Source organism: Ochotona princeps, chromosome X (assembly GCF_030435755.1).
Source record: "Ochotona princeps isolate mOchPri1 chromosome X, mOchPri1.hap1, whole genome shotgun sequence".
Classification (NCBI taxonomy): domain Eukaryota; kingdom Metazoa; phylum Chordata; class Mammalia; order Lagomorpha; family Ochotonidae; genus Ochotona; species Ochotona princeps.
In genome coordinates this window covers 4,643,865-4,669,313 of record NC_080865.1, presented here as the reverse complement: position 1 = coordinate 4,669,313, position 25,449 = coordinate 4,643,865, and the positions used below count along the sequence as shown (strand labels likewise).

The 25,449-nt window shown below is 43.3% G+C and overlaps 1 protein-coding gene and 1 long non-coding RNA gene across 2 annotated transcripts in view; one reads left to right on the top strand and one right to left on the bottom strand.

The window, feature by feature from the left end:
• Positions 1 to 8,501: 8,501 nt before the first annotated feature.
• LOC131478566 (uncharacterized) lies at positions 8,502 to 15,572 on the bottom strand. The gene is made up of 3 exons (XR_009244552.1): positions 14,928 to 15,572; positions 11,362 to 11,493; positions 8,502 to 8,603 (listed from the first exon to the last, which is right to left on the bottom strand). It is a non-coding gene; the product is annotated as an uncharacterized LOC131478566 (long non-coding RNA).
• Positions 15,573 to 21,057: 5,485 nt separating this feature from the next.
• The window catches only part of KLF8 (KLF transcription factor 8), a 42,939-nt gene continuing 38,547 nt past the window's right edge, over positions 21,058 to 25,449 (top strand). Inside the window, exon 1 of the mRNA XM_058659024.1 lies at positions 21,058 to 21,709. Coding sequence (XP_058515007.1) covers positions 21,644 to 21,709 — 66 coding nt within the window. The 5' untranslated portion in view covers positions 21,058 to 21,643. The remainder of the gene's footprint in view (positions 21,710 to 25,449) is intronic.

Below are 25,449 nucleotides of genomic sequence, written 5' to 3'. Positions count from 1 at the left end.
GGCCCCAGTGCCACAGCTTCTGTTCTGCTCTCGTGCCATCACAGAGAGACCCAAAGTCAGGCTCCAGTTTCTTATTAATGTGTACTCTTAGAGACAGCAGGTATTGATGCGTGTTTTGGGGCCCCTGCTGCCTATGTAGGAAAACAGGCTTGAATTCTCAACTCCTAACTTCAACCTAGTCCAGACTCAACTACTGCAGGCATTTCTCTCTCTCTCTCTCTCTCTCCTCTCTATCTCTCATCCAAATAAAAATGAATTAATTATAAATATATAAGTTTTACTGAGAGATGCAAATTAACTGAATAATTTTCCATGTTCACAACATTATTGTTCAATGGGCATTTTGCAAAAATTATCAATGTGTAATATTATACCATAAAATTGCTACTTCTCCTATTTACTGCCTTGATTTGTGTTATGGTACCAACAGTTTGATCTAACATGGCTTTGTACCATCAGAGTAAATAGCAACATAGTGGGAAATGCAGATAATGCCTTTATATTATTATACAATGTTTTTACCTCATTCCTCCTGAGAGCATTTTGAAGTCTTTTTAGATCGTATAGAGATACAGAAAGAATGGATTCTGAGCTTTGTAACCTGCATTCGTGGAAATAGCGCCCTAAAGATAATGTGCAGTATAGTGTCATTCTGCAAAACCTCATGACTCACTTGTGGCAGTCCCATTACCTTTGCTGCTGTTTCTCATTCTCTGAGCACAGGGAAAATCCACTCATTCTCCTTTTAAAGTGGCCAGAAAAGCAACAATATGACTATTGCACATATCATGTCCCCAGACACATGCACCAGAACATGTAGCTAGATGATTCCAGGCATGGAAGCCTTTGCTGAGCCTCTAAGGTTCTGAATTAATGCAATCATCTCATCGAAGAATTATTAAAGCAGTGAAATAATTGTTGGAGCTATATTTAATAAAAATAGTAGTTAACAATGATTAGGCATTTCTCATTCCAGGGATTGTAAGAAGCACTATGATTTATCTCAGTTTCTTAAAATCAACATTTTATTAATTTAATTTTTATTGAAATAGTCTTATTGTTATATTATTTAAATAATTGACAAGGATTCATGCCCATGAGGACCCTAATTAGGGTGGTTGGAAGGGTCAAGGCATGGGGGAAAGCAGGTGGGACAAATATTTCCAATTTACCTTTTCTTCTCTTTTTTCCTGTATCTTGGGGGGAGGGAACGGGAAAGGGAAAAAGGGCCTCTCCCAGCTGCTTACCTCCATCAGCTCTAGGAATGGGGGGATGTCCACTTGATGTCATCGTAGAAATCCCAATGCAGATAAGAATGTACTGAGAGTATTGCTTGATGGACTTTGATAGTTTTGAGACACTGTTCATTCTGTTGCTCTAAGGTTGAGAAAATCTTTCCAAGGTCCATTGTCCAACAGAGCCCGTCCCAGTGCGTCCACTCAACCGGACACTTGCTGCCAAAGCTCAGCCAGGAGAAATGTCCAACTTATTTTGCTCTCCATCTTCTTATATGGCACTCGACGTCCTCTGCAGGCATAAATGAGCCAGCTGTCATGTGCCCCTTATGCACCTCAGCATGCTGCCCACTACTCAGGCTTCAGCAATCAAGGAGGCCCAGTCCTGACATAGTCATTGCAAGGTCGGACAACAAACCCAATGATCTTCCCTGTGGGATGACCCCAGGCCTAACTCTCAACATGTGCCAGCCAGCACTGGGTCTGGTTCAGTCCATCACCTATCGGACTATGCACACACACTGGTGATTGTAGTTGCTTGGTCAGTTCCATCCCCAGCCTGATGTCCTATGCAAACCTACAGGCACTGGGGCCCAGCCTAACTCAGTCTGCTGCAAACATGGCCCTTACACACCAGCAGAGACTACAGCCTAGTTGGGGCAACCCCCAATAACTTCTACCAGGCCCGCCCCAGGCACTGGTTCTTGTGTGTACCAGTAGGCACAGCAGACTAGTACAGTACATGCAACATCCCAGTTGGGCTCTCGTATACACCTCTAGGTGTTGCAGCTTAGGTCAGCCTACCTACCCCAAGACATAGCCCACACATAAGCCAATTGGTGCTGCCACCTTATCCAGCATGGCTCTCATGCATTCCAGTGGGAGCTGGAGCCCAGCACAGTGCCCCTAATTTCCTTACTAGGCCCACTTCCAGTCCCTGACCTTTCACTTTCCAGGAGGTACTCCAGTCCAGTCTGGTATGACTTGCACCCTCTCCCAGCACATGCCTGTAGATACTGTGGCAAAGCCCAGCCAATTAACACCTATGCTGGCTCTTGCATGCACCAGTGGATGCAATGACCTGGCTTAAACCAACTCTCCCCCAAACCCAGCTGACATGCAGCCCTTCGGTTGTTGAAGTCCTGCCCAACCTATTCTGCCCCAGTTCCAACTCCCATGTTTATCAGTGGGAACAGTGACCCAGCAGGGGAATCTCCACAGTTCCACACTGGTGCACTCCTAGCCTGGGTTCTTGCATGGCCCAGTCTTGCATGACCCATCTCACCTTGGCATTTACTGGTGGATGTTACAGCCTGGCTCCATCCAGGCTGCCCCTAGTGCCACTTCATGCTGAGGGTACTGCAGCCTGGTCCAACCCAGCCAGGCCCCAATACTAGTGCTAATGTGAACTGTCAGGTGTTATATCTCAACCCGGCCTGGCCTATACTCCATCCTGTCGCACTTTCCAGCAGGTGTTGCAGACTGGCCCAGCCTGGCCCACCCCCAGACTTGACCCACATGTATGTTGACAGGTACCATAACTATATTATCTCATTTAATTCTCATGATAATTGTATCGATTGGATATGACCACCATTTTCACTTTACAGAAAATTAAGCCTAAACACAAGGAGGTAAACTGACACATCCAAGGTAGCATTTCAAACGGCTGATAAAGATAATACTCTTGCACAGGAAATCTTGATTCAGAACCCATATACTAAACTTTACTACTTGTAACCAACCTGTAGAAATTTTGAAATAAAATCAAACACAGTGCTCGGCATGATAGCCTTGTGGCTAAATCCTCCCCTTGCAAGCTCAGGGATCCCATATGGGCACAGGATCGCATACCGGCTGCTCTAATCCCCATCCACATCCTTGCCTGTCTGTGGCCTGGGGAAGCAACAGAGGACGGCCCAAAGTCTTGGGACCCTGCACCCACGTGGGAGACCTGGAGGAAGCTCCTGGCTCCTGGCTTCAGATCGGCTCAGTTCCTTCTGTTGCGGTCACCTGGGGAGTGAACCATCACATGCACAATCTTCCTCTCTGGCTCTCCTTCTCTGTGTATCTGCCTTTCAGATAAAAAAAAATATTTTTTAAAAAATCAAACATATTATCAGACTTTAAATAAACCAAAGTGAATCAATCATTTAGGTTCCATTTCAGTTATTTTTAATGACAGAATTTGATAATAAATACTGTGATATAAACATCATAAGAAATACATCTCCATCTATTTTTCTATGACTGAATTTTTAAAAATTTATTTATTTTATTATTTTATGACACAGTTCCATAGGCTCGAGGATTTCCCTTCTTCCCTACCAGTGAAATTATATCACTTTCAAAGGCCAGGCTTAGGTACTTACAGATTTTTCCAATAGACACAGGGGAGAAGTGGCAAGCATCAGAAGTTCCATGAAAATATTCTGCTTCTATATGATATCACAGGTTAAGATAAAAGGTCTGTAGACTTCTAAATGGTGATTTTTCAAAAAATGCTAAAACGAATCAAACAATTCTGTAAAGTTGCACAATACAAAATCAAAATTATATTTCTATACACTAATAATGAACTATTAAAAAAAACTCTGTAAACAATCTCATTTCCAACAACATCCAAAAGAGCGCAAGTAATAAAGTGAAAGATCTGGACTATGAAAGTTGTTAGACATTGACAGAAGAAATGGGACAAACATGGAAAGGCATATTTTGTTCATGGATTGGAAGGACTGACACTGTTAAGCATCTATGTTGGTGCAATGTATTGTACAATTTCAATTCAACCCATACCAAATTCTAATGACAGTTTTAAAGAAATAGTAAATACCTTAAAATTAGTATTATACAACATAGAGATAATTAAAACAGTGTCAAACAAGATCAAAACTGGAGGCATTATACTTCCTGATTTGGAACAATCTTATAAAGTTATAGAAATTGTAACAATCTGTTGTTGGTACAGAAGCAAAAATATCAGATAATCTAGTGGAACAGAATAAGCCAGAATTAGGCCAGCATGTATAATCAACTAATCTTTTACTAGAACATCAAGAACTTATAATGGGAAGAGGACAGATTTTTTGCAAAAATGGTGCTGGAAAAACTGGATACCCCCACGTGAAAGGTGGATTTCAGAAGTAATGATACTTTGCAGTATGTGTCTCTACTCTCAGATAAAAGTTGGACTCCCAAGGAAACATTCTAATATACCTTTACTAGGATACTAGATTTTCTACGTTCGTCTATACCTTTTATGCCATGATGCACTTAAATAGCAGAAAGTTAAACCTATACCTGTTACTAAGGCACAAGACTACTGTGATAATATAGAAGAAAATGGTGGGAGGGAAGAAACGGAAGGAGGAAGAGCAGAGGGAGGGATGAATGGAATTGGACTTTTTCCTTATATTTATATGCAAACAATGAACTCAAAATGGATTAAAGACATATGAAATATGAAGTATAAAATTCCAAGAAGAAAATTAAAAGAGTATCTTTGACATGAGTTTTTGGAGATGAGCTAATGGGTATGACACCAAAACTACAGGCAACAAATGCTAAAATAAATTACTGGAGTGCCTGGCTTGATAGCCTAGTGGCTAAATCCTCACCTTGCATGCACCAAAATCCCATATGGGTCCCAGTGGGAGACCGAGAAGAAGCTCTTGCCTCCTGGCTTTGGGTTAGCTCAGCTCCGGCCAGTGCTGCCACTTGGGGAGTAAAGCAGCAGACAGGAGATCTTCCTCTCTGTCTCTCCTCTCTATAAATCTGCCTTTCCAATCATTACCATCATCATCATCTTCTTCTCTAGGGCCCTGAGTGGTGGCCTAGCAGCTAAAGTCCTCGCCTTGAATGCCCGGGGATCCGATATGGGCACCGGTTCTAATCCCGGCAGCTCCACTTCCCATCCAGCTCCCTGCTTGTGGCCTGGGAAAGCAGTCGAGGACGGCCCAAAGCCTTGGGACCCTGCACCCACGTGGGAGACCTGGAGGAGGTTCCTGGTTCCCGGTTTCGAATCAGTGCAGCACCAGCCATTGCGGTCACTTGGGGAGTGAAACATCGGACGGAAGATCTTCCTCTCTGTCTCTCTGTCTCTGTATATCTGATTTTGCAATAAAAATTTAAAAATAAATTTTAAAAAATAATCTTTTAAAAAATTAAAATAAATGACTGGAACTATACAAAGTAAAAATCTTATGTGGAAACACTCAAAAAAAGTGAAAGGGAAACAATATTTGCAAACCATATATCTGATAGGAAAGCAATGTCAAAAATACAAAAAGAATGACTGCAACTTAATAACAAAATAATACTAATGCTAACAATTTGATTAAGGGGCAAACTTTTTTCAATGTTATTTTCTGCAAATTCAGATGTGAATGCATAGTTAACTTACATGGTTCCTCTGACAGTAAAGGGAAGCCAAAAATTTAATGCCAAGTCCCAGATAATGAGATTACAAGAAAATATAAACAGTGTCTGCCTGAGTTACAAGGGACAGATATTTGATACAGAAGTTAAGACATAGCTTGGAACTATGGTGGAGTTATACAAAATAGTGCCTACAACTAACAATATTGTATACTTACTAGTTGCTAAGAAAAGGACAGGTGCCACGGTGCAGCAAGCTAATCCTCCATCTGTGGTGCTGGCATCCCAAATGGGGGTCAGTTTGAGTCCTGGTTGCTACACTTTCAATCCAGCTCCCTGTTAATGGTCTGGGTAGCTAGCAGAGAATGGCCCAAGGGATTGGGACCCTGCCATCTGTGTGCAAGACCTGGAAGAAGCTCCTGCCTCCCAGGTTGAAACCAGCCCAGCTGTGGCCATCGCAAGCATTTAGTAGAAAGCATTCGGGGAGTGAACTGGTGGATGCAAGATCTGTCTCTGTCTCTCTTCCTCTCTCTACAACTCAAAATTTCAAGTCAAAGAAGTAAATCTTTAAAACATTTTCTAAGAATGTGGATACTAAGTGTTCTTACCAAAAAAAATAAAAATAAAAGTAAAAATAAATGAGGTTAAAGGAAACTTTGGGGCTTGGTGCAATAGCTCAATGGCTAAATCCTTACCTTCCAGGTGCCAGGAACCTAGATGGGTGCCAATTCACGTCCCAGCTGCCCCACTTCCTGCCCAGTTGCTAGTGGCCTGGGAAAGCAGTTGAGGATGACACTGAGTCTTGGAACCCTGCACCCGTGTGGGGGACCTGGAAGAAGCTCCTGGCTCCTGGCTCCTGGCTTTGGATCGGCACAGCTTCATTGTGGCCACTTGGGGAGTGAATCAGCAGACCGAAAATCTTTGTCTCTCCCCTCCAAAAATCTGGGCTGCCTTTCCAATGAAAATACGCAAACCTTAAAAACAGTGACAACTTTGATACGCATGATGGTCTCATTTATCCCCAAATTCACTGACATGGAGAGATGAAATAAGCATATTTTTTTTACATTTTAATCATATCTCAATAAAGTGGTTTTGTAAATTGAGCCCCCTGAAAAGCACAGTAACCTAAGTATGGCTTACCCCAGTCATTTCAAATAGACTCATTTTGCTAGACTTAAACAAAAATACCAGTCATATTATTTATCAAGTGGAAATAACAGAAAGCCATAAACATTCTGATAATTTGAAAAGGACAAGAAAACATTTGTTTTGAAAGAGATCTTCCATCTGCTGATTCACTCCCCTGCTGGCCATGAGGGTTAGGGTAGGGTCAGACTGAAGGCAGGAGCTTCTTCTGAATCTCCAATGTGAGTGCAAGGATTTACGTACATGAAACTTGCTCTGCTGTGTTCCCATGTGCATTAGGTGGGAGCTGGCTGGCAAGTGGAGCAGCCAGGAATCAAACCGGCACTGCTATGGGCTGCCAGTGCCGCAGGCACAGCTTAACACACTGTACCAACGCTAGGCCTTCATTAAATGTTAGCAACAGTCCTCAATATTTCTCTGACTTACAAAATCTAATCAATTACTAAATTCTTTTGTTAAGAACTCCTAGAGGTGGAGTTGGAAGAATCAAATTAATGAATCAATTCATATATGGAACTACTCCAGATTTACTGCAGCAGTGGCCCTAGTGAAAGGCAGAGCAACTATTTGCTTTACATTCCAACAGCAGGAAAGAAAACCCATCATTAATGTCTGTCTCTGTGTAGAGGAAGATTCAGGGTAACCTGTTCTTAGACGAAGGAATCACAGAACCTTGATGCTTTGCGTTGGATTAATTTAAAGTTAGCTTACCTATCTGAGACACCATGTATAAGCTGTAAAGATCCACTCTGATACAAAGAGAAGGTAGTAAGGTATCATACCTGAGCTAGAGTTCTGGAAACTGATTCAAGAGCTTGGATTACAATGCTAGAAAGCAGAGTCCATTCAATAGCAAATGTACAAAAAAAATCTTGAGGTGTGATAAAAATAGCCCTTTTTTTCTATGCCAAAAAAAAAAATATTCTGTGAAAGGAATTCCTAACGAAGTTGGCTGTTTCCAGTATAAAAGCCTAGCAATAAACATACCACCAATATCTTCTCTTAAAATCAATAATCCTTCACTTTTACTATAAGCAGGTTGTAATTCTTTCTGAGCAATGGAACATGGAGATCAAAACAACTGAGTGTTTTTAGGAATAAAAAAATAAAAATTTTAACCTTTGAAAGTAAAATCTAACCTGTTTACTGACATACATAATTATTTTGACTCATAGTAACCAGTCATAAATACAGAGGAAGTTTGGAATGCCACTAGAGGTTTTGACTCTTTAATTTATGCTAGATCCCAAAGGACAAGTCTCAAAAACTTGTCCATCCAGATCTGTGGAGGATTGGATTAGGCTTTTCCACTGAGGTATTAGCGATGTGAAAAAGAATCCAGAGTTGGGCCCAGTGCAATTGCTCAATGAAAAAATCCTTATGCACCAAGGGCCAGGATCCCACATGAGTGCTGGTTCTCAACCCAGTAGCCCTGCTTCCCATCCAGCTCCCTGCTTGTGGCCTGGGAAAGCAGTCGAGGACGGCCCAAAGCCTTGGGACACTGCAAGTCCAAAGCCAGGAGCCAGGAACTTCCTCCAACTCTCCCACGCAGGTGCAGGGTCCCAAGGCTTTGGACCGTCCTTGACTGCTTTCCCAGGCCACAAGCAGGGAGCTGGATGGGAAGTGGAGCGACCAGGATACGAACCAGCACCTATATCAGAACCTAATGCTTGCAAGGCGAGGACTTTAGTCACTAGCCTACTGCGCAGGGCCCCAGAGGGATTTTGTTATGTTTTGTTGTTGTTGTTGTTTTGTTTAATTGTTTCCTCTGTAGATCAGGCAACAGCAGGCTTCTAACCTTTTCAGAGCAATACTATTTTGGAAGATATATCTTTCCACTCACTAAAGAGAAAAAAAAAAAAAACCAGACCATTAGTCCTTTAGGGGCAATCCTCAGATAAACAACATCAGCATTACCTTTAAGCTTTTTTCTTTTTAAAGACTTATTTATTTTTATTGGAAAGGCAGAGTTAGAGAGAGAAGGAGAGACAGAAAGGAAGATCTTCCATCCACTGGTTCACCTCCCAAACTGCTGCAGCTGCTGGAACTGAGCCAATCTGAAGCCAGGAGTCTGGAGCTTCTTCCAGGTCTCTCTTGTGCATGCAGGGGCTCAAGGACTTGAGCCATTCTCCACTGTTTTCCCAGCCCATAAGTAAGGAGCTAGATCAGAAGTATAGCAGCTGGGCCCAGCTGTGTGGCCTAGCGGCTAAAGTCCTCGCCTTGAATGCCCTGGGATCCCATATGGGCGCCGGTTCTAATCCCAGCAGCTCCACTTCCCATCCAGCTCCCTGCTTGTGGCCTGGGAAAGCAGTCGAGGACGGCCCAATGCATTGGGACCCTGCACCCGCGTGGGAGACCCGGAAGAGGTTCCTGGTTCCCGGCTTCGGATCGGCGCGCACTGGCCCGTTGCGGCTCACTTGGGGAGTGAATCATCGGACGGAAGATCTTCCTCTCTGTCTCTCCTCCTCTCTGTATATCTGACTTTGTAATAAAAGTAAATAAATCTTTAAAATTTTTATTTTCGTTGCAAAGTCATATATATAGAGAGAGAAGAGACACAGAGGAATATCTTCCATCCAATGATTTACTCTCCAAGTGACTACAATGGCCTAAGCTGCACCAATCCGAAGCCAGGAGCCAGGAGCCAGGAGCTCTTCTGGGTCCCCCAAGTGAGTGCAGGGTCCCAAGGCTTTGGGCTGTCCTCAACTGCTTTCCCAAGAAGTGGGGCCGCCGGGATGAGAACCGGTGCCCATATGGGTTTCTGGTGTGTTCAAGGCAAGGACATTAGTCACTAGGCCACGGTGCTGGGCCCTGACATACAGGAATTTTAAGTGCTTTCTTGAATTTTAATTCTTTGTGAGGTACTTTTTTTTTCCATAAAATATGTACTATTCCCATAAGCCTGTCACCTACTTTGTTTATGTTTCTCTCCTAATGTGTTTTAAGCAACACTCATGTTTGCTTTGTACTGTGTCATAGCTTTTACAATCTGAATAAGGAATCTTACGTTTTGTAATTTCATTTTAAATATTATAATTTGATTTTTTTGCAAAATAGATTGTGATGCAAAGTTATTTGAGTGTAAGAATAAAAACCCATCTTGATTATTTTATACAATGCCAGACATTTTCATTGCTTTAAAATGGGAATAATGAGAAAGATCTTCCATCTGTTGGTTCGCGCCCCAAATGGCTAATTCACTACCTAAATGGCTCTAATGGCCCAAGCTGAGGCAATCCAAACGCAGGAGCCATGAGCCCCCTTCAGGTCTCCCACACAGATGCAGGGTCCTAAAGACTTGGGCCATCTTCTCCACTGCTTTCCCAGGCCACAAGCAGAGAACTGGATGGGAAGCAGAACAGCCAGGATATGAACCAGCACCTGTATGGGATGACCACACTTGCAGATGGAGGATTAGCCAATTGAGCCATCATGACAGCTCCTAAAGTTGTTCTGCACCAAGCAACCCCCTTGGTGACCATGAAAAAGTGCCTCTTGCTTTACTTCTACCTGGGTCATGACTAGAGGAACCTTCCCCATTCTCATTCCAACAGAGAATAGTCAAAGATATGAATGTTCAAAGAGAATTGCCATTTGGGGAAACTTGTACAGTTTTGAAATAATTCCTTATCCAGACCTCTAGTGTTCTTTTACTGAGTATTGTATGCTCATTGTATCCAGATCAAATCGTAGCAGCTGAAGAGTGATGGATTATATGAGCATGCAAAAGCAACTTAACTTCTCTGCCTCCATTTTCTCCTCTATAAAATAGGGGCTTTGCTAAGAAAAAAAAATAGGGGCTTTGTACTTGTGTGGTTGTGACAGTAACTAAATATCTTACTATACATAAAGTACTTAGAGGAGATGGTAGCACACAGCAAGCACTCCATAGATATTTGTTTTGCCGATGTAAATATAGACTAATTCCAACCAGAAGCTGTTTCCCCAATTGTCATTCATGAGATAAGAAAACCTACTTAGTCTCCCCCCACCTCTATGACCACTTGTCATCTAAGCAAATTCAGGAATTTTGCGGATTAGGGAAATGGAAGATGAATACTACATTCCAAAGTGAATAAGGATATTCTTCCATCAGCCAGTCAGTGAAGAACTATTTCTTTTTTTTTTTTTTTTAAGATTTTATTATTATTGGAAAGCCGGATATACAGAGAGGAGGAGAGACAGAGAGGAAGATCTTCCATCCGATGATTCACTCCCCAAGTGAGCCGCAACGGGCCGATGCGCACCGATCCGAAGCCGGGAACCAGGAACCTCTTCCGGGTCTCCCACGCGGGTGCAGGGTCCCAAAGCTTTGGGCCGTCCTCAACTGCCTTCCCAGGCCACAAGCAGGGAGCTGGATGGGAAGTGGAGCTGCTGGGATTAGAACCGGCCCCCATATGGGATCCCGGGGCGTTCAAGGCGAGGACTTTAGCCGCTAGGCCACGCCGCCGGCCCGAAGAACTATTTCTTGAAGAAGTACTTTGCTGTAAGCAGTGGATGACTTCCATGGTCAAAACCAGCCTGGATTCAGCCTTCACCGAACAAGGTCTAGTGGGAGCCACGAGCAGAGAAAACATAATTACATACATTTTTAACTTACATAATTACAAACTGTCACTATTGTTGCTGAGGAAAATGGTTCTGCCAAATGCATAAGGAGGGAGAAACATGCAGCATACATTTATGAACTTGAGTTTGTAAAGCATAGTCCTAAGCAGCCGGTCAATCCAGGCTGAGGAAATGAGACGATGGAGTAAAATATGAGCTGTTTCTAAAGGTCTTGATTGAATAGCACACTAAGAGATTTTTATTTTTATCTTGAGAACAATGAGACACATTTTTTTAAAAGACTGATTTCATTTTTACTGGAAAGTCAGATTTACAGAGGGAAGGAGAGACAAAGATCCTCCCCCCACTGGATCACTCCCTAAGTGGCTGCAGCAGCCAGAGCGGAACTGATCCAAAGCCAGGAGCCAGGAGTCCCCTCAGGGTTTCCCACCCAGGTGCAGAGTCCCAAGGGTTTGGGCAGTCCTCGACTGCCTTCACAGGCCACAGGCAGGGAGTCAGAAGGGAAGTGGTATAACTGGGATACGAACCAGCGCCCATATGGGATCCCAGCACATACAAGGCAAGGACTTTAGCCACTAGGCTATCATGCCCGGCCCAATAAATAAATCTTTAAAGAACGAAAAGATATGACCCAAGTAAGTAATTATGATAAGATGCCATTTTACAAACAATTCACCCTATTTGTTCTACTCTAATTATATAAATGAACAAATTTGCTACAGAAATTTAGAAAATGGGAAAAATATAATAAAATTCATCATACTGCTTCATCCAACCACAAGTCTAATCTTGTGTCCAACTCAAATGTTTTTTTCCAATTAAATACTACATGACTATTACAAAAAAATTAGGTAAACTTTCCTTGTTGTTCTACTGTCCATCTCTTTTTATATTTTAAAATGTATTTGTTTCTGTGGCAAAAGTTTGACTGTGTATGTTTAACAAAATACAAATGACAATGTAAACATTTTTGTGTCCTTTTTTTATGATTTATTTTATTCTTTACTGGAAAGTCAGATATACAGAGAGGAGGAGAGACAGAAAGGAAGATCTTCTATCCAATGATTCGCTCTCCAAGTGGCTGCAATGCCCAGAACTGAGCCAATCCAAAGCCAGGAGCCCAGAGACTTTTCCAGGTCTCCCACACAGGTGCAGGGTCCCAAGGCATTGGGCCGTCCTCGGCTGCTTTCCCAGGCCACAAGCAGGGAGCTGGATAGGAAGTGGAGCAGCCAGGATTAGAACCAGAGCCCATATGGGATCCCGGCACATTCAAAGCAAGGACTTAAGCCACTAGGTTGCTGCTCTGAGCCCTTGTGTACTGTTTTTATACCTGATATCACTACATAAATATTTTCAGTGATAATGAAAATAGTTGAAACATTTAACGCTTTAAAAAACATTTATTTATTTTTATTGGAAAGTCAGATTTACAGAGAGAAAGAGAGACAGAAAGGAAGATCTTCCATCCTCTGGTTCATTCCCAAAGTGGTCACAACAGCTGGAGCTGAGCTGATCCAAAGCCAGGAGTCAGGAGCCTCTTCCAGGTCTCCCACGTGGGTACAGGGTCCCAAGGCTTTGGGCCATCCTCGACTGCTTTCCCAGGCACAAGCAGGGAGCTAGAAGGGAAGTGGAGCAGCTGGGATACCTACTGGCGCCCATATGGAATCCTGGTGCTTGCAAGGCAAGGACATTAGCCATTAAGCTACTGTGCCGGCCAGAAACACTGAAATTCTAATTTTGTGTTAATGTCCATCATTGCTACTGTAACAAAATACCAAAACCCCCAAACCATGGCAATTTGTAAGTAGTAGAAATGTATTTCTCGAAGTTCTGGAGGTTGGAAGGGCCAAGATGAGGGTGTTGGCAGATTTGATGTCTCATATGGACTGCTCTCTGCTTTCAGGATTGCATCTTGTTGATGCATTCTTCAGAGGAGATAAACACCATGTCCTCACAGAACAGCGGAGACAGAGCAGTGGAGGTATTTAGCAACACTGGTACAGCCAGTTAAGCCACTTGTATGAGAAGGCATCCCATAGGAGTACTTGTTCGAATTCTAGCTGCTCTACTTCTGATCCAGCTCCTGCACATGTGCCTTTGAAAGGAGTAGAGGAAGGCCCAAGGACTCGGGCCCCTGCAGCCCATGTGGGGAGACCCAGATGAAATGCCCAACTCTCAGCTTCGGCCCTGTCCAGTCCTAGCCATCGCCACCATTAGGGGAGTGAGCTGAGACAGGAGAGATCTGTCTCTTCCCCCTCCCTTTCTCTGTAACAATTCCTTTCAAATTAAAAAAAAAAAAATGCATTTTTAAAAATAAGAGAGAAGAGACAGAAGGGAAAGGGAGCCAAGCAAATGGCTCCATCAAGCCCTTTTGTAGCAGCACTAATATCTCCTCTCCATAAATCTGCCTTTCCATTAAAAATAATTTCTTTTTAAAACGTGTGTGTGTGTGTGGGGGGGGTGTGTAGTATGATGTCTCAACTGGCTAATCTTCCACCTCCAAACACCATATGGGCTCTCAACTTCCCATCTAGCTCCCTGCTTGTGGCCTGGGAAGGCGGTAAAGGATGGCCCAAAGCCTTGGGACCCTGCACCCACGTGGGAGACCCAGAGGAACCTCCTGGCTCCTGGCTTTGGATTGGCTCAGTTGCAACCATTGTGGCCATTTGGGGAGTGAACCAGAGGATGGAAGATCTTCCTCTCTGTCTCTCCTCTTCTCTGTATATCTGACTTTGCAATAAAAAAAAAGTCTTAAAAAAATTACTGATGGTTAAACTCCTGATCTCAAGGAATTTACAATCAAATGCCATATAAAAGGTGTGCTACTATGTCACGAGCGCTGTGGAACAGCTATCTCAGATTGCCATAAGAACCACAAGAGGTACCATTAACTCAATTTAAAGATCCAAGAAAGAAAAGTACAAAGCATTCATGTAGGCTCAGGGAGGAAATGCCAAGTTCTATTAATTATTCTGTCATGGGCAGAGGAAGAAGAAACCATCTTGCTTTTTTATTTATCCTTTGGGTATTGGACCTCCCTCTTACACAAAGTGTCATTTACCAAACGGAGAGGAAAATCATTGTTTGCTGAAGTTCAATTCTTTATGTTTCAACTTCATAACTTAATATCTGAGTACCACCTGTACCATTATGTACTTGGTATAGTTCTTGAAATGAACTGGCATGTTGTACCAAAATAAATGTCATCAAAAATAGCACTACCATAAATGGAAAGCCAATTTTATTCTCCATAAATAGAAGGTAACCATAAAAATAAATACACATTATTAGAAAATATTTATCTATGTAACACTTAAAGTAATTTTTTATGCCACTGTTTGTGTGCATGCCACATGTTTAAAAATGAAATAACCTCTTTACACCCTTCTTAACACCATTCAGAAATTGGGTGACTTAGTCTTTCTAACATGGTGTGCCTCCAGAAGTTTATTTTCAAGATATATTCTTTCCACTTGTTCACATTATGTAAACAATTGGCATTTCCTGTGTCCTCATGCCATACTAATTAGACTTTCATTCTTGGTCAAACCATTTACCTTACCTTAGGAAATGAATTACTACTACTAATCCACCTACCTTCATCCTCCATTCACGGCTGACCTGATTTCAGAAGATAATGTCTTGTCATTGTCGCTCCCTGGTAAACTTCTCCAACTATATTTGTGGAGTTGACTTGATGGAAAAGATTACCGCAGTGCAGGGTCATCTGGGCAAAGAAAGAACAGAGGAAATAAAGAAGAAAGGTACGATACTGCGACAGGTGTTAGTGGAAGTCTTAAGGAAGCAGTGAAAAAATAAACTCCCCCTTCTTTCTTCCATTTACTTCTTGAGGGAAGTGATAAGACTTAACTGGGAAGAAGAGTAAAAGTCGAACAGTGGGAGATATGTACTCACCTCTTTCTTTTTTAGGAGATTTATTTTTATTGGGACGGCAGATCAGATTTTATGGAGAGGAGACACAGAAAGATTTTGCAGCCATCTCCCTAGGGCCGCGCTCTTGGTGGTAAAGGTTGCTTGTGGTCACACAGGAGGGTAAGAAGGAGCCTGTCTTTGGGATCTTTCAGGGCCCTGGCGCCTCTTTGGATTAGCTCAGTGATAAAGAAGTTCCTGTTCTATTTATACATTTCCTTAGACAATCTCATTTATTTATTTTTTTTTAATATGAAAACAAGACTTAAAGTCTACTTCTTGCACATTAAATAGGGTTCTTCCCTGATTCAGAAAAATACATTTGGGGGATCAATTAAGGATGTTATCCCTTTCCTGCAGGTGAGGGTGAAGCTCCCAGTTTTTCTGGTTTGACTTGCTGTTTATAAAACCTCTTCCCTCCTCCAATTTATGGGTGTGGTAGCTTCTAAGAGCAAAAGGAGCGTGAAATACCCATGCACACTCAATCTCCTATACCTAACACACAGACACACACACACACAGACATACACACACGTGCACACAGATCTAGTCAAGCTCTTTGCTCTTAAAGTTAGTAGCCGGAGGCACAGCTAAACTTACAGGAGTTAACAGGCTTGCTGGAGCGTGTCTGCAATGGAGCTAAGCCAGGAGAATTTCAAACGCAGACCACATGGTTCTGGCTAATTGGTCATTCCTAAACTACATTTAATAATGCCTCTGAGTGTCCCAAGCAAACAGTTTGTTTACTAATGTTTATAAATTGGTTTATTTATATATACAAGGAAAGGCGCTATGGGGAACACGGGGGCGTGTTGTCAATGGCCAGAAAGAACTGAGCCTAAATTTGGTAGATTTCACAGCTGAGAGTAATAATTAACTTTTCTGGCGAGCTTTCTTTGCGATAGAGCCTGTGCTTGCTAAACCATAGTCTCATTAAGGGATGATGTAGGTTTGGGGAGGCCCGAAGCTCATACAACTTTGGGGAATCTTTTTAAGAAAACTATGCTGATCCTGTCCAGAGTCTTGGAAAGGGGATCTAAAGCCTGAGTTCATGGATGTCACTGTAAGCTAGCTCTATATATTAGCAATGCTTTTGACAGTTCTGTGGAATATGTGTAACTGCTAGAAGTGCATCTGTAAAATAAATGGGTGGGGTGACTGTCTCGCTGTGTGAGCGCATTTGCGGAAGGTTGTATGTCTTGTGAGGTAAGTCTGTTTCCAGGCCTTCTCTCAGCTGAGTAGACTCCCCTCTCCAAAATAGAGTGATCCTTTGCTGACAGTAACTTTAGCCCCGTCCTCTGGGACAAGGGAAGAACTTAGCATTGGTTCTACATAACAAAGGGACAAGAAATCTTCTGCTAGCTCAATCCTGGGGGGTTGGGGTGTAGGGGTGTGTGTGGAATATACCCTTTGAACTGCAAGCCAAGAAGGCAAGCCAGGGAGGGCAATCTTCTTCGCACTAACTATGAGATAGGCACTGGTTTTGGCTAATTTTTTTGTCCTTTGCACAGCTGTATCTTAAGAATGAGGGTTTTTCTGTTTATGTACTCCTTACCTTCCCTCCTGTCCCTGGGCCACTCCGTTGGACTCCAAACACCCCTCCTTTTCCCTTAGCCTTCTTCACCCTTTTCTGCCCCACCTCCTTGTCAACCCCAACTACTCAAGCCTCTCTCTCACTTTTTTTTTTCAGTATTGTTGTTCTACTGGGAGCAGAGAGGGTGGAGTCCTCTTACGGAGGCTTTTCCTCCTCCCCTCCCTTCAGCCCTCAGGCTGGGCTCCACCCAGGTAGTTTGTCAGCTGGATTTCTGGAGGAGGGGGAAGGGGAGGAGAGGGAGGAGGAGAAAGCAGAAAAGGAAGAGGAGGAGGAGTAGGGGAAGGGAACAGCATCCTGTGGCTGGTTACGGGTCAGGTGTCCGCATACCTCTCAGCCTTCCCTCCTCGTGGCCTGCTTAGTTTAACTCTTAACCTTCCTCATCTGCTCTTTGGTTACACAGACTTGGCGCGGGCTGCAGCTTCCAGCAGGTCTCCAGCAGGCCGAGGGAGCTGGGAGGGGTTGAAGGTCTTACAGGTTGCTGGTAGGTTTACTTCTTAAACGGCTAAAGACAGCAGACGCGTGATGCTTCCCGGAAACAGAAGCAATCCGCTAACGAGGCAGAGTTGTCCTTCGCTTCTCGCTTGCATCCTTCCCTATGACAGAAACAGTCACATCCTGACTCTCGGTGTGTCAGATACTCAAATAGTTAGCAAATATTTGACAGGTGGCAAAAATATAAAGGAAAAGTCCTGCTTTCGCATTTCCTGTGGCTATGGAATACAGTTTCTTGTGAGCTATCTTAGTGTCCAAATTTGAGTGAAAGCAGCTTTATACGTAAGACTTGGAAGGGAAATGTGTACTAATAACACTGAATATGGTGAAACTGACAGATCCTCCAGGGGAGCCTCTTGAAAGGAGTGGATGTTCTCATCTTCCCCCAAATCCTAGAGATCCTCAATATGCTGTACTGATTAAGTGCAAATGGATGCAAGAATAAATGGGGAAGAATCTTGGGGCTTATTTTGGCAAGTTTCAATGATTTATGTTTTTCAAAAGTTGATTTCCCACACATAAAGTTGAGGCAGTATTTCAAAAACAAGCAAAAAACTAAGGCTTAAAATAAGTTAGCCAACAAGAAAGACTGCTAATATAAATATAAACTGTTTAGTTCTCTGGAAATGGGCAGCTCTGCTTGAGCAGCTTTTCCAAATTGAACAGGGAACTTGAGATGACCTTAAAGCAATTCCTACCTAACCAGAGTTGTACTGGTTATACTCTTCAAAATTTTACTTGTTATTTACTCATTTTCATCTGCATGTCAAAAAATGCATTCATTCTTCATATAAACAGTTTAGTGTCCCTTCCAAGGACTTGGAATCTAGAAACAGCTTTCCAAGTGTTGCTAAAAATATCTTTAGTTGGAGTGTTGAAAATCCTATATAAAATAATGCTCTCCAAATTTTATTTCTATAATAATAACATGGTATTTTTTAAAATTTATTTTCAGTTTATTCGAAAGGTAGAGGCGCTGGAATGACGGATCACTTGGTAATCCTTCTCCTGCAAGTGCTAGCATGCCTTTAGGCATCGGTTCCTGCTCAGGCTGCTCCACTTCTGAGCTCCCTTCTCACGGTCTGAAAAACAGCAGTAGAAAATGGCTCCAGTGCTCTCGTCCCCGCCCCCAAGTGGGAGATCCAAATGAGGCTGCTGGCTTGTCATCGGCTCAGCTCTGGCCGTCGCTGCCACTGGGGGAGTAAAGCAGCACATGGAAGATCTTTTTGCCTCTTTTCTCTGTAAACCTGCCTCTCCGATAAAAACATAAATTTATAATATATATATATTAGAAAGGTAGAAAGACAGAGCCAGATAGATAGAAGGAGAGATTTTTCAGCCACGGATTCACTCCCCAAATGCCTGCAAGAGCCAGGGATCAACCAGATCTATGCTGGAAGACCAGAACTCAATTTGCCTTTCTATTGTACCTGGCTGGAAACCAATTACCATTATCTTCTGGAATTTACAGTCTATGAAAAGAAACCTCTGCTGCTTGAGAGACAGGAAGAGGCCTGATCACAGAGTGGACATGACCAGGAAGTTGGATTAGAAGCAAACTAGGGGGCCCAGCAGCGTGGCCTAGAGGCTAAAGTCCTCGCCTTGAACGCGCCAGGATCCCATATGGGCGCCGGTTCTAATCCCGGCAGCTCCACTTCCCATCCAGCTCCCTGCTTGTGGTCTGGGAAAGCAGTCGAGGATGGCCTTGGGATCCTGCACCCACGTGGGAGACCCACGTGGGAAGTTTCTGGCTCCTGGCTTTAGATTAGCTCAGCTCTGACTATTGTGGTCACCTAGGGAGTGAATCAGCAGATGGAAGATCTTCCTCTCTGTCTCTCCTCCACTCTGTATATCTGACTTTGGAATAAAAATAAAATAAATCTTAAAAAAAAAAAAAAAGCAAATTAGGTACTCCAATACAGATGGGGGGAGTCCCAAGTGGGACTTAACTACCAATCCAAATGCTATACAAGTAAGTAAGTATCCAAGAGATAAGGTGATTCTTTTTTGAAGAATGTGTAAAGTTGAGGAGTGGTCTATATAGATATATGGTTCCTTATCTTTCCTTTAAAGTTGGGCAGGGGTGGGTGCAGAAGATGGTAATATATATATAGAGAGAGGTCTTTGTAAAACTGTGCTAAGGGGACATTTTTCTTGCAACAAATATGTGCACACATAAATTAATGAATTAATTATATTTAATTATTTAGTTATTTAATCCCATCCTTACTAAAAGATCAGTTCCAGGGTCCTGCCTTGACTGTGGAGCTGCATAGTGATGCCATTGTGGTACCTGGTGAACTACAAGAGGAAGAACACACTGTTTTGGTTGGAAGATGAACAACTGATAAGACATTCAAGCAAAAATGTCAATAAGCAAGAGGACGTATGTGTTGAGAAATACTGGGTTATAACCTTCAGTTGCTTTTATTAAAACATTTTTAAAAAGGGAGGAACACCGGGTGTACAGTAGTAGCTGTTTTTCAGGGTTGTTACCAGAAAGAAATGGAAAAGTGATGAATCCAAGGCTACCTGGCCCAGTGACCTGCCCGTATTAGGTGCTGAGTAAATGATAGCTATTATTTCTTCTGTCTCAGTGGTCCCTCCCTTCCTCTGCTTCATTTCTTGTCTCTCTTCTTTCCTCCCCTGAAGAATTTCGCCAGGGTCCAGTCCCTGAAAGGGGCTGTGACGCTTGGGAATTACTTCCTGGCCTTCAATGAAAATGGGCCGACTTTTAGGCTAAGGCAAAGAAATCCTGGAATCCTGGCTCCTATCCTATGCATTTAGCTCTCCGGGGATCCTTCCCAATGGCTGGCTGAGAGGCGGTCTCAGGGGGCTTTCTTAAGTCTCCCTGCTGAGCCACACCTTATTCTCAATTCATCTTCAACTCCTCCTTCATCCCCACCCACTCCTTTACCTTCAACTCCTTCCCTTATCTTTTGCTAGAAAAAGCATCCAGCTTCTTTCCTGTTAGCCTCATCCTAGAAAAGGCACTGTGACCTGGCTGTCCTTGAGGGTGTCACACTGTTACCATGGAGAGCTAGGACGGTAAATATCGCGTCCTGTTGCGCCAGCGTTCTTGTTTTTCGCTTTCCTCATTCCTTTCTTCCTAGACAGCTCCCAATCCCAATCGCTGCACCTCTTTCACCCACCCCTGGAGAGTTAGCATAATTCGAATGAATAGGTAATCAAGCGGTGCGGTCGTAAGCCTCTTGCTGGGACGGAAAAGGGAATTGATTTGACTTGTACCTGCGGCTGCTGCTGCTACTGCTGCTGCTGCTTGGGAGTAAGGGAGGCGTCGGTCTGGGGCGAGGCCAGCTCTCGGCCAGGGCCCCGCCCCACCCCCACCCTACTCCCTCCGCCTTCTCAGCCCCACCCTTCTCCACCTCCTCCCACTTTGCTCGCTCCTCTAGCGGCCGCCAGTCCCTTTTAAGGAACTCCACCCTAGGTGGAGTCCTCACTATAGTCACACCTCTCCTCTGGGCCTAGCTGGGCGGAGAAAGAGGAGTCACTCCACCCACTCAGGTTGCACAGAGAGCACTTTAGGTTCTGACTCGCGTGGGTCGCGAGCTCCCCAGTGGGGCAGTTAGGTGCCTCCAAGAAACCCGGCCCTAGAGGACCCCCGCGAGTTGCTGCCCCCCCCCCCCAGCCCCTACGCTCGGCCGGTGTTCTGTATGTTCCTACCAATCGTCGGCATTTTCTCCTTCCTTTTTTCTTTTTAGGAGGGCGCTGGGGGTGTGCGGTGGCAACGGCGACGTTTAAGGGATCCTATTTTAATATTTCCTCGTGGGTTCTTGAAGGATTCCTTTTCTGACTCAACTTTGTGTTTAAGTGGTGTTTTCAGGTTTGGGTTGGTTTTCTTAGCCCTGCTCCCGGCCCTCTCCTTTTCAAGGGTGTGTGGAGTTCAGAGGATGGGTGGAGAGTGGGCTGGGCCGGAACTGAATTGGTAGAGGTAAAAGGAGCGGAGGATCTTCAGTCTCAGCCACTCCGGCCCGCGAGCCCACTTTATTTTTAGCCGAGGAAAGGCTGCAGGAGGAGGATTCTTTTTAGGAAGTCTGTTCCTGCCGGCCCCTGATTTGGGGCTTGGATGCTTGAGAGCTTTGTTTTCCTCGTTCCGAGGGTGGCCCAGCTGGCTCTGAGTCGACTCTCCCCTTTCATCCCCCTCCCCATTTTCTAGCCGGAGAAAAAGGGGAGGTGGGAGATCAAGAAAGAGAAGGCGAGAGAGCGCGTTGCCTGGTGCGCTGTCAGACAGAGGCGAGTGTGAGAGGAACAGCTGTCTTGCGGTCAGCTCTGGAGTATGAACCTCCGCGAGGACTGCGTGAGCTCCGGACACTTCAGGACTCCGCAGCTAGTGACAAGGGCGGTAAGTGACTCTGGATTACGACCTATTTGCTCTCATCTCTTCCTTCTACATTTTGCACCCCCCACCCCGCTTCTCTCTCTCTCTCTCTCTCTCTCTCTCTCTCTCTCTCTCTCCCCACACACGCATACCCCCACACTCCCTACTTCTCTCCTGTGGGTTTTAACAGGGACTGGGGAAATAGAACTGTAAGAACACTATGTCTGAATCAAATGAAACAACTCAAGGAAAAATGACTTTGCTAAAAGGTTGAGCAGAAAAGGAGAGGGGGATTTTCCTGAAATGAGTGAAAGGGGTTAGAATAGATGGATTTGGTAGTTTAGTATGTCTTGGCTCAATGCTCTTCAAATCCCCTTTAAGTAAGGGTTGTCTTTTAACTTAACCCCGCACAGTCTAAGTCACATCTGGAGAGAACCCAACTGAGGCAGCCAGTGCTCCCAGGTAACCCCACTAAGCTGCCGCGGGGATCCAGAGATGCTTTCAAAGAGAGGGAGGAGGGCAAGGGGGTTAAGGTGCAAACCTAGGGTGTTTGGGGCACCTAGAGCACGAGGCCCCGCAAGGAAAGCTGGGGAGGAGCTGCTTTGGGTGTGCCGGCTCTTTAAGGCTCCAAGGAGGAAGCTTGAGCCTTGGCCTAGCCCAGACCCACTAAGATGTGGCCTGGAAGGTCTTTTCCGTGTTGGTGGAAATCGGGGTGAATGGCTGCAATGGTTGGGGTGGACTTGCTCAGTCACTTGATGAAAGTCTTTCGGTGGCGTCCCCCCAACCCCCTTTTTAAACTAAGCATTTGAGGAAAAATAAGGTACTTCCAAACAGGTAGCCAAAGGGGCAGCACCTTTAAAAAAATAAATTCCTTTGGTATTGTCTTTTGTGAAGAATAACTCATATTAGGTGCCTATCACACAGTGTGATAATAACCGAGCAAAAAATTTTAATTTTGGATTTGTTTAATTTTGAATTAGAAAATGGTGAAACCCGTGACGATCTTGGCAGCAAAAGGTGTGGTTTGAAACCCTGGTTCCATCAGTAACTGTGCCATTACAGCGGTTACTCTCTCCTGTGTAGTATGCAGATTAATAATTCCATTTAAAACAAAAAAAAATATTTGGATAGATTAACTACCACATGGTGACTTGCACTTACTTTCTCCGTGTAGTTTTGAGAGTCTTTCCGTGAAGAACTGCTAATAGAATTTTGCTTTGCTCTCTTTCAAACACCTTCTAGATGAAGTGAAAGGACGCCTTAGCTGGTTGTATTAGTTTATTCAGTGACTGCACCCAGAATACAGGTTTTATTTGCTTCTGATTTGATGTTGTTCCCACTGGACCTTATCAATTATAAACGGCCACTTGCCTACCTTCCAATCATGCTTTGGGCAACTTCACCAGGATAGAACCTTTGGATAGTAGAAACCAGTGACTCAGAAGTGATCTCATCCTTTTCTTCAGGGTTTGAGGAGTTAATCTTTGGTGACTATTGGAGACATTGAGGATGAACTGGATATAGTGTATGTAGGTTGGTTTTGAGAGTAGACAAGCAGAAAACATAGGGCAGACAGAAGAATAGCTATAATAAATAAAGGTGAGAAATACACCTATCTAATCCATCCTCAAGACCAGGCTAGTTAGTTAATGGCTCTGCTTTCAGGGTCCTTGGAACCATAGATAGCTCTTATCTAGGCTTGCAAGATCCATCGGAAAATAGAACCTGAAGCAGAGCCCTACCGCCATCTAGCACATGCGTTTCTGAAATGGGCCCTTACTGGCTCAACTATTGGAGTTCAATAACCCAGGTACAACATCTAATCTAATCACCACCTTGCCAGCTCCTCCGTGTTTGGCTTTGAGGAAATGGACCACTCATGTTTTCACAGCTGACAACGACTTTGTTATTATTTGGTACATTTATGTATTTACGCTTGCCCTGAATCAGTTGTTGTTTATGCTACCTTTAAATTGTTGAATGAAGAGGATTGCCTTTGGATATGTAATTAATTAAACAGATAAGTATTGGCATACTACACATTAGACACTGAGACATTTTTTGAAAATATATTTAGCTTTGTTTGAAAAGCTAAGTTTCTAGAGAGTTTGAAAGAGAAAATTTTCCATTTGTGGTTCATTGTGCAACAGTAAGGGCTGGGTCAGGCGGAAGCCAGCTACCTGAAATTCCATCCAAGACTTCCATGTAGGTGGCAGGAACCCAGTATCTGGGCTATCATTGATTGTTTTTCTGGGTACGTTAACAGGGAGCCGGGTAGGAAGTGGAGCTGTCAGGACCTGAACTGGCACAGGCAATTGCTGAACCCATTTATCAGAATGCTGGCCGCTCTTTTTAAAATGATTTTCTGAGACTGAGAGAGAATGAGTGAGTGAGCGATCTCCCATCTTTAAAAGACCATTATAGCCAGGACTGGGCCACGTTAATCCAGGAAGCTGGAATTCAGTCCAGGTCTCCCAAGTGGGTGGCAGGACCCCAACTTACTGAGCCATCACCTGATGTGATCCAGGAAGTGCATTAACAGGAAGCTGGATCTGGACTCAAAGCCAGGCATTAGAAAATGGACTGTGGGCATCACAAGCTGGGACATGACCACTGTGATGGAGGTCCATCTCCCCCCACCCCTCAAAATACAGTTGCTTCTCTATTTCCATTTCAAATCTCTCTCTCTCTTTTTTTTTTTTTTTTTTTTTTGCTTCCCATATAAACCATAATCTTCCTTGAAGTCCTGCTTTGGCCCGTGTTCCTCACAGCAAGTCCTCTTCTTGTTTCCTCAGCTATGTCTTACATATCATAAACTCCTGCTCACTTGATACTTAACACAAATAATTGTCTGATAATGCACTGTTGCAACAAGTTTTCCTGAAAAACAGTCTTTATATATTTCTTCTATCATTAATCCCAATGTAAAGACCTGATTCTTGTTTCTGGAAATAATCTTTTTAGTTCCCATTTCACTTTTTCTGCATTTTCTGGAACTGCATTACTCTCTTCCCTGCATTTTGGTTATTATCTCTTTTCCGGAATGAGAGATGATTGATGATATAGGCTGTCGTCGTTTTCTTCCAAGTGTTTACGCAGTACTTCTCCATGTAAGCACTTGCTATGTGTTTTGTAGTTGATTCTCTGAAGATCAAAATCTGAAAGGAGCGTTCTTGTGAATAAAGGAAAGCTTGGTTGTGATGATTGATCTAGATAATCACCTAAAAAAACTGCTATCTCATTACAAAGTCGAATGTGATTAGATAAATAATTTTGTGGTATGGAATTTATTTGTATTTATCCAAAGAAACTATGAGACCATGTTTGATTTTGTTTCTGATTTTTATATAATAATTTATTTAGAATTCAGATTTTTTATCTATTTATTATCCCCGATTCAGCTTAATTGTCCAACTTCTGTTTCCTCATTTTTTTTAGATGATATAGTAATTTGTGATTATAAATAATGAACACACTGGATCCAGTGCATGACATCTAATATATATTTAATAAGAATAGGGTCTCATTGGTTTTATTTTGTGTAATTTGTTTTATTGTAATGTTTTTTGTTGGGAGGAGAGAAGTGTAAATTAGCATGATACAAATCCTTGTTTAAATACCTGGAGCATACTTGAGATTCTGTATAGTATATGAAAAATGTTATCTGTATACTTAGAAAAAAAAAATATAATGTGAACAACTCAAACATGCAATCATTAAAGGGAAAAAAAAAACAACTCTAGACCCCAATGACGTTATTTCAT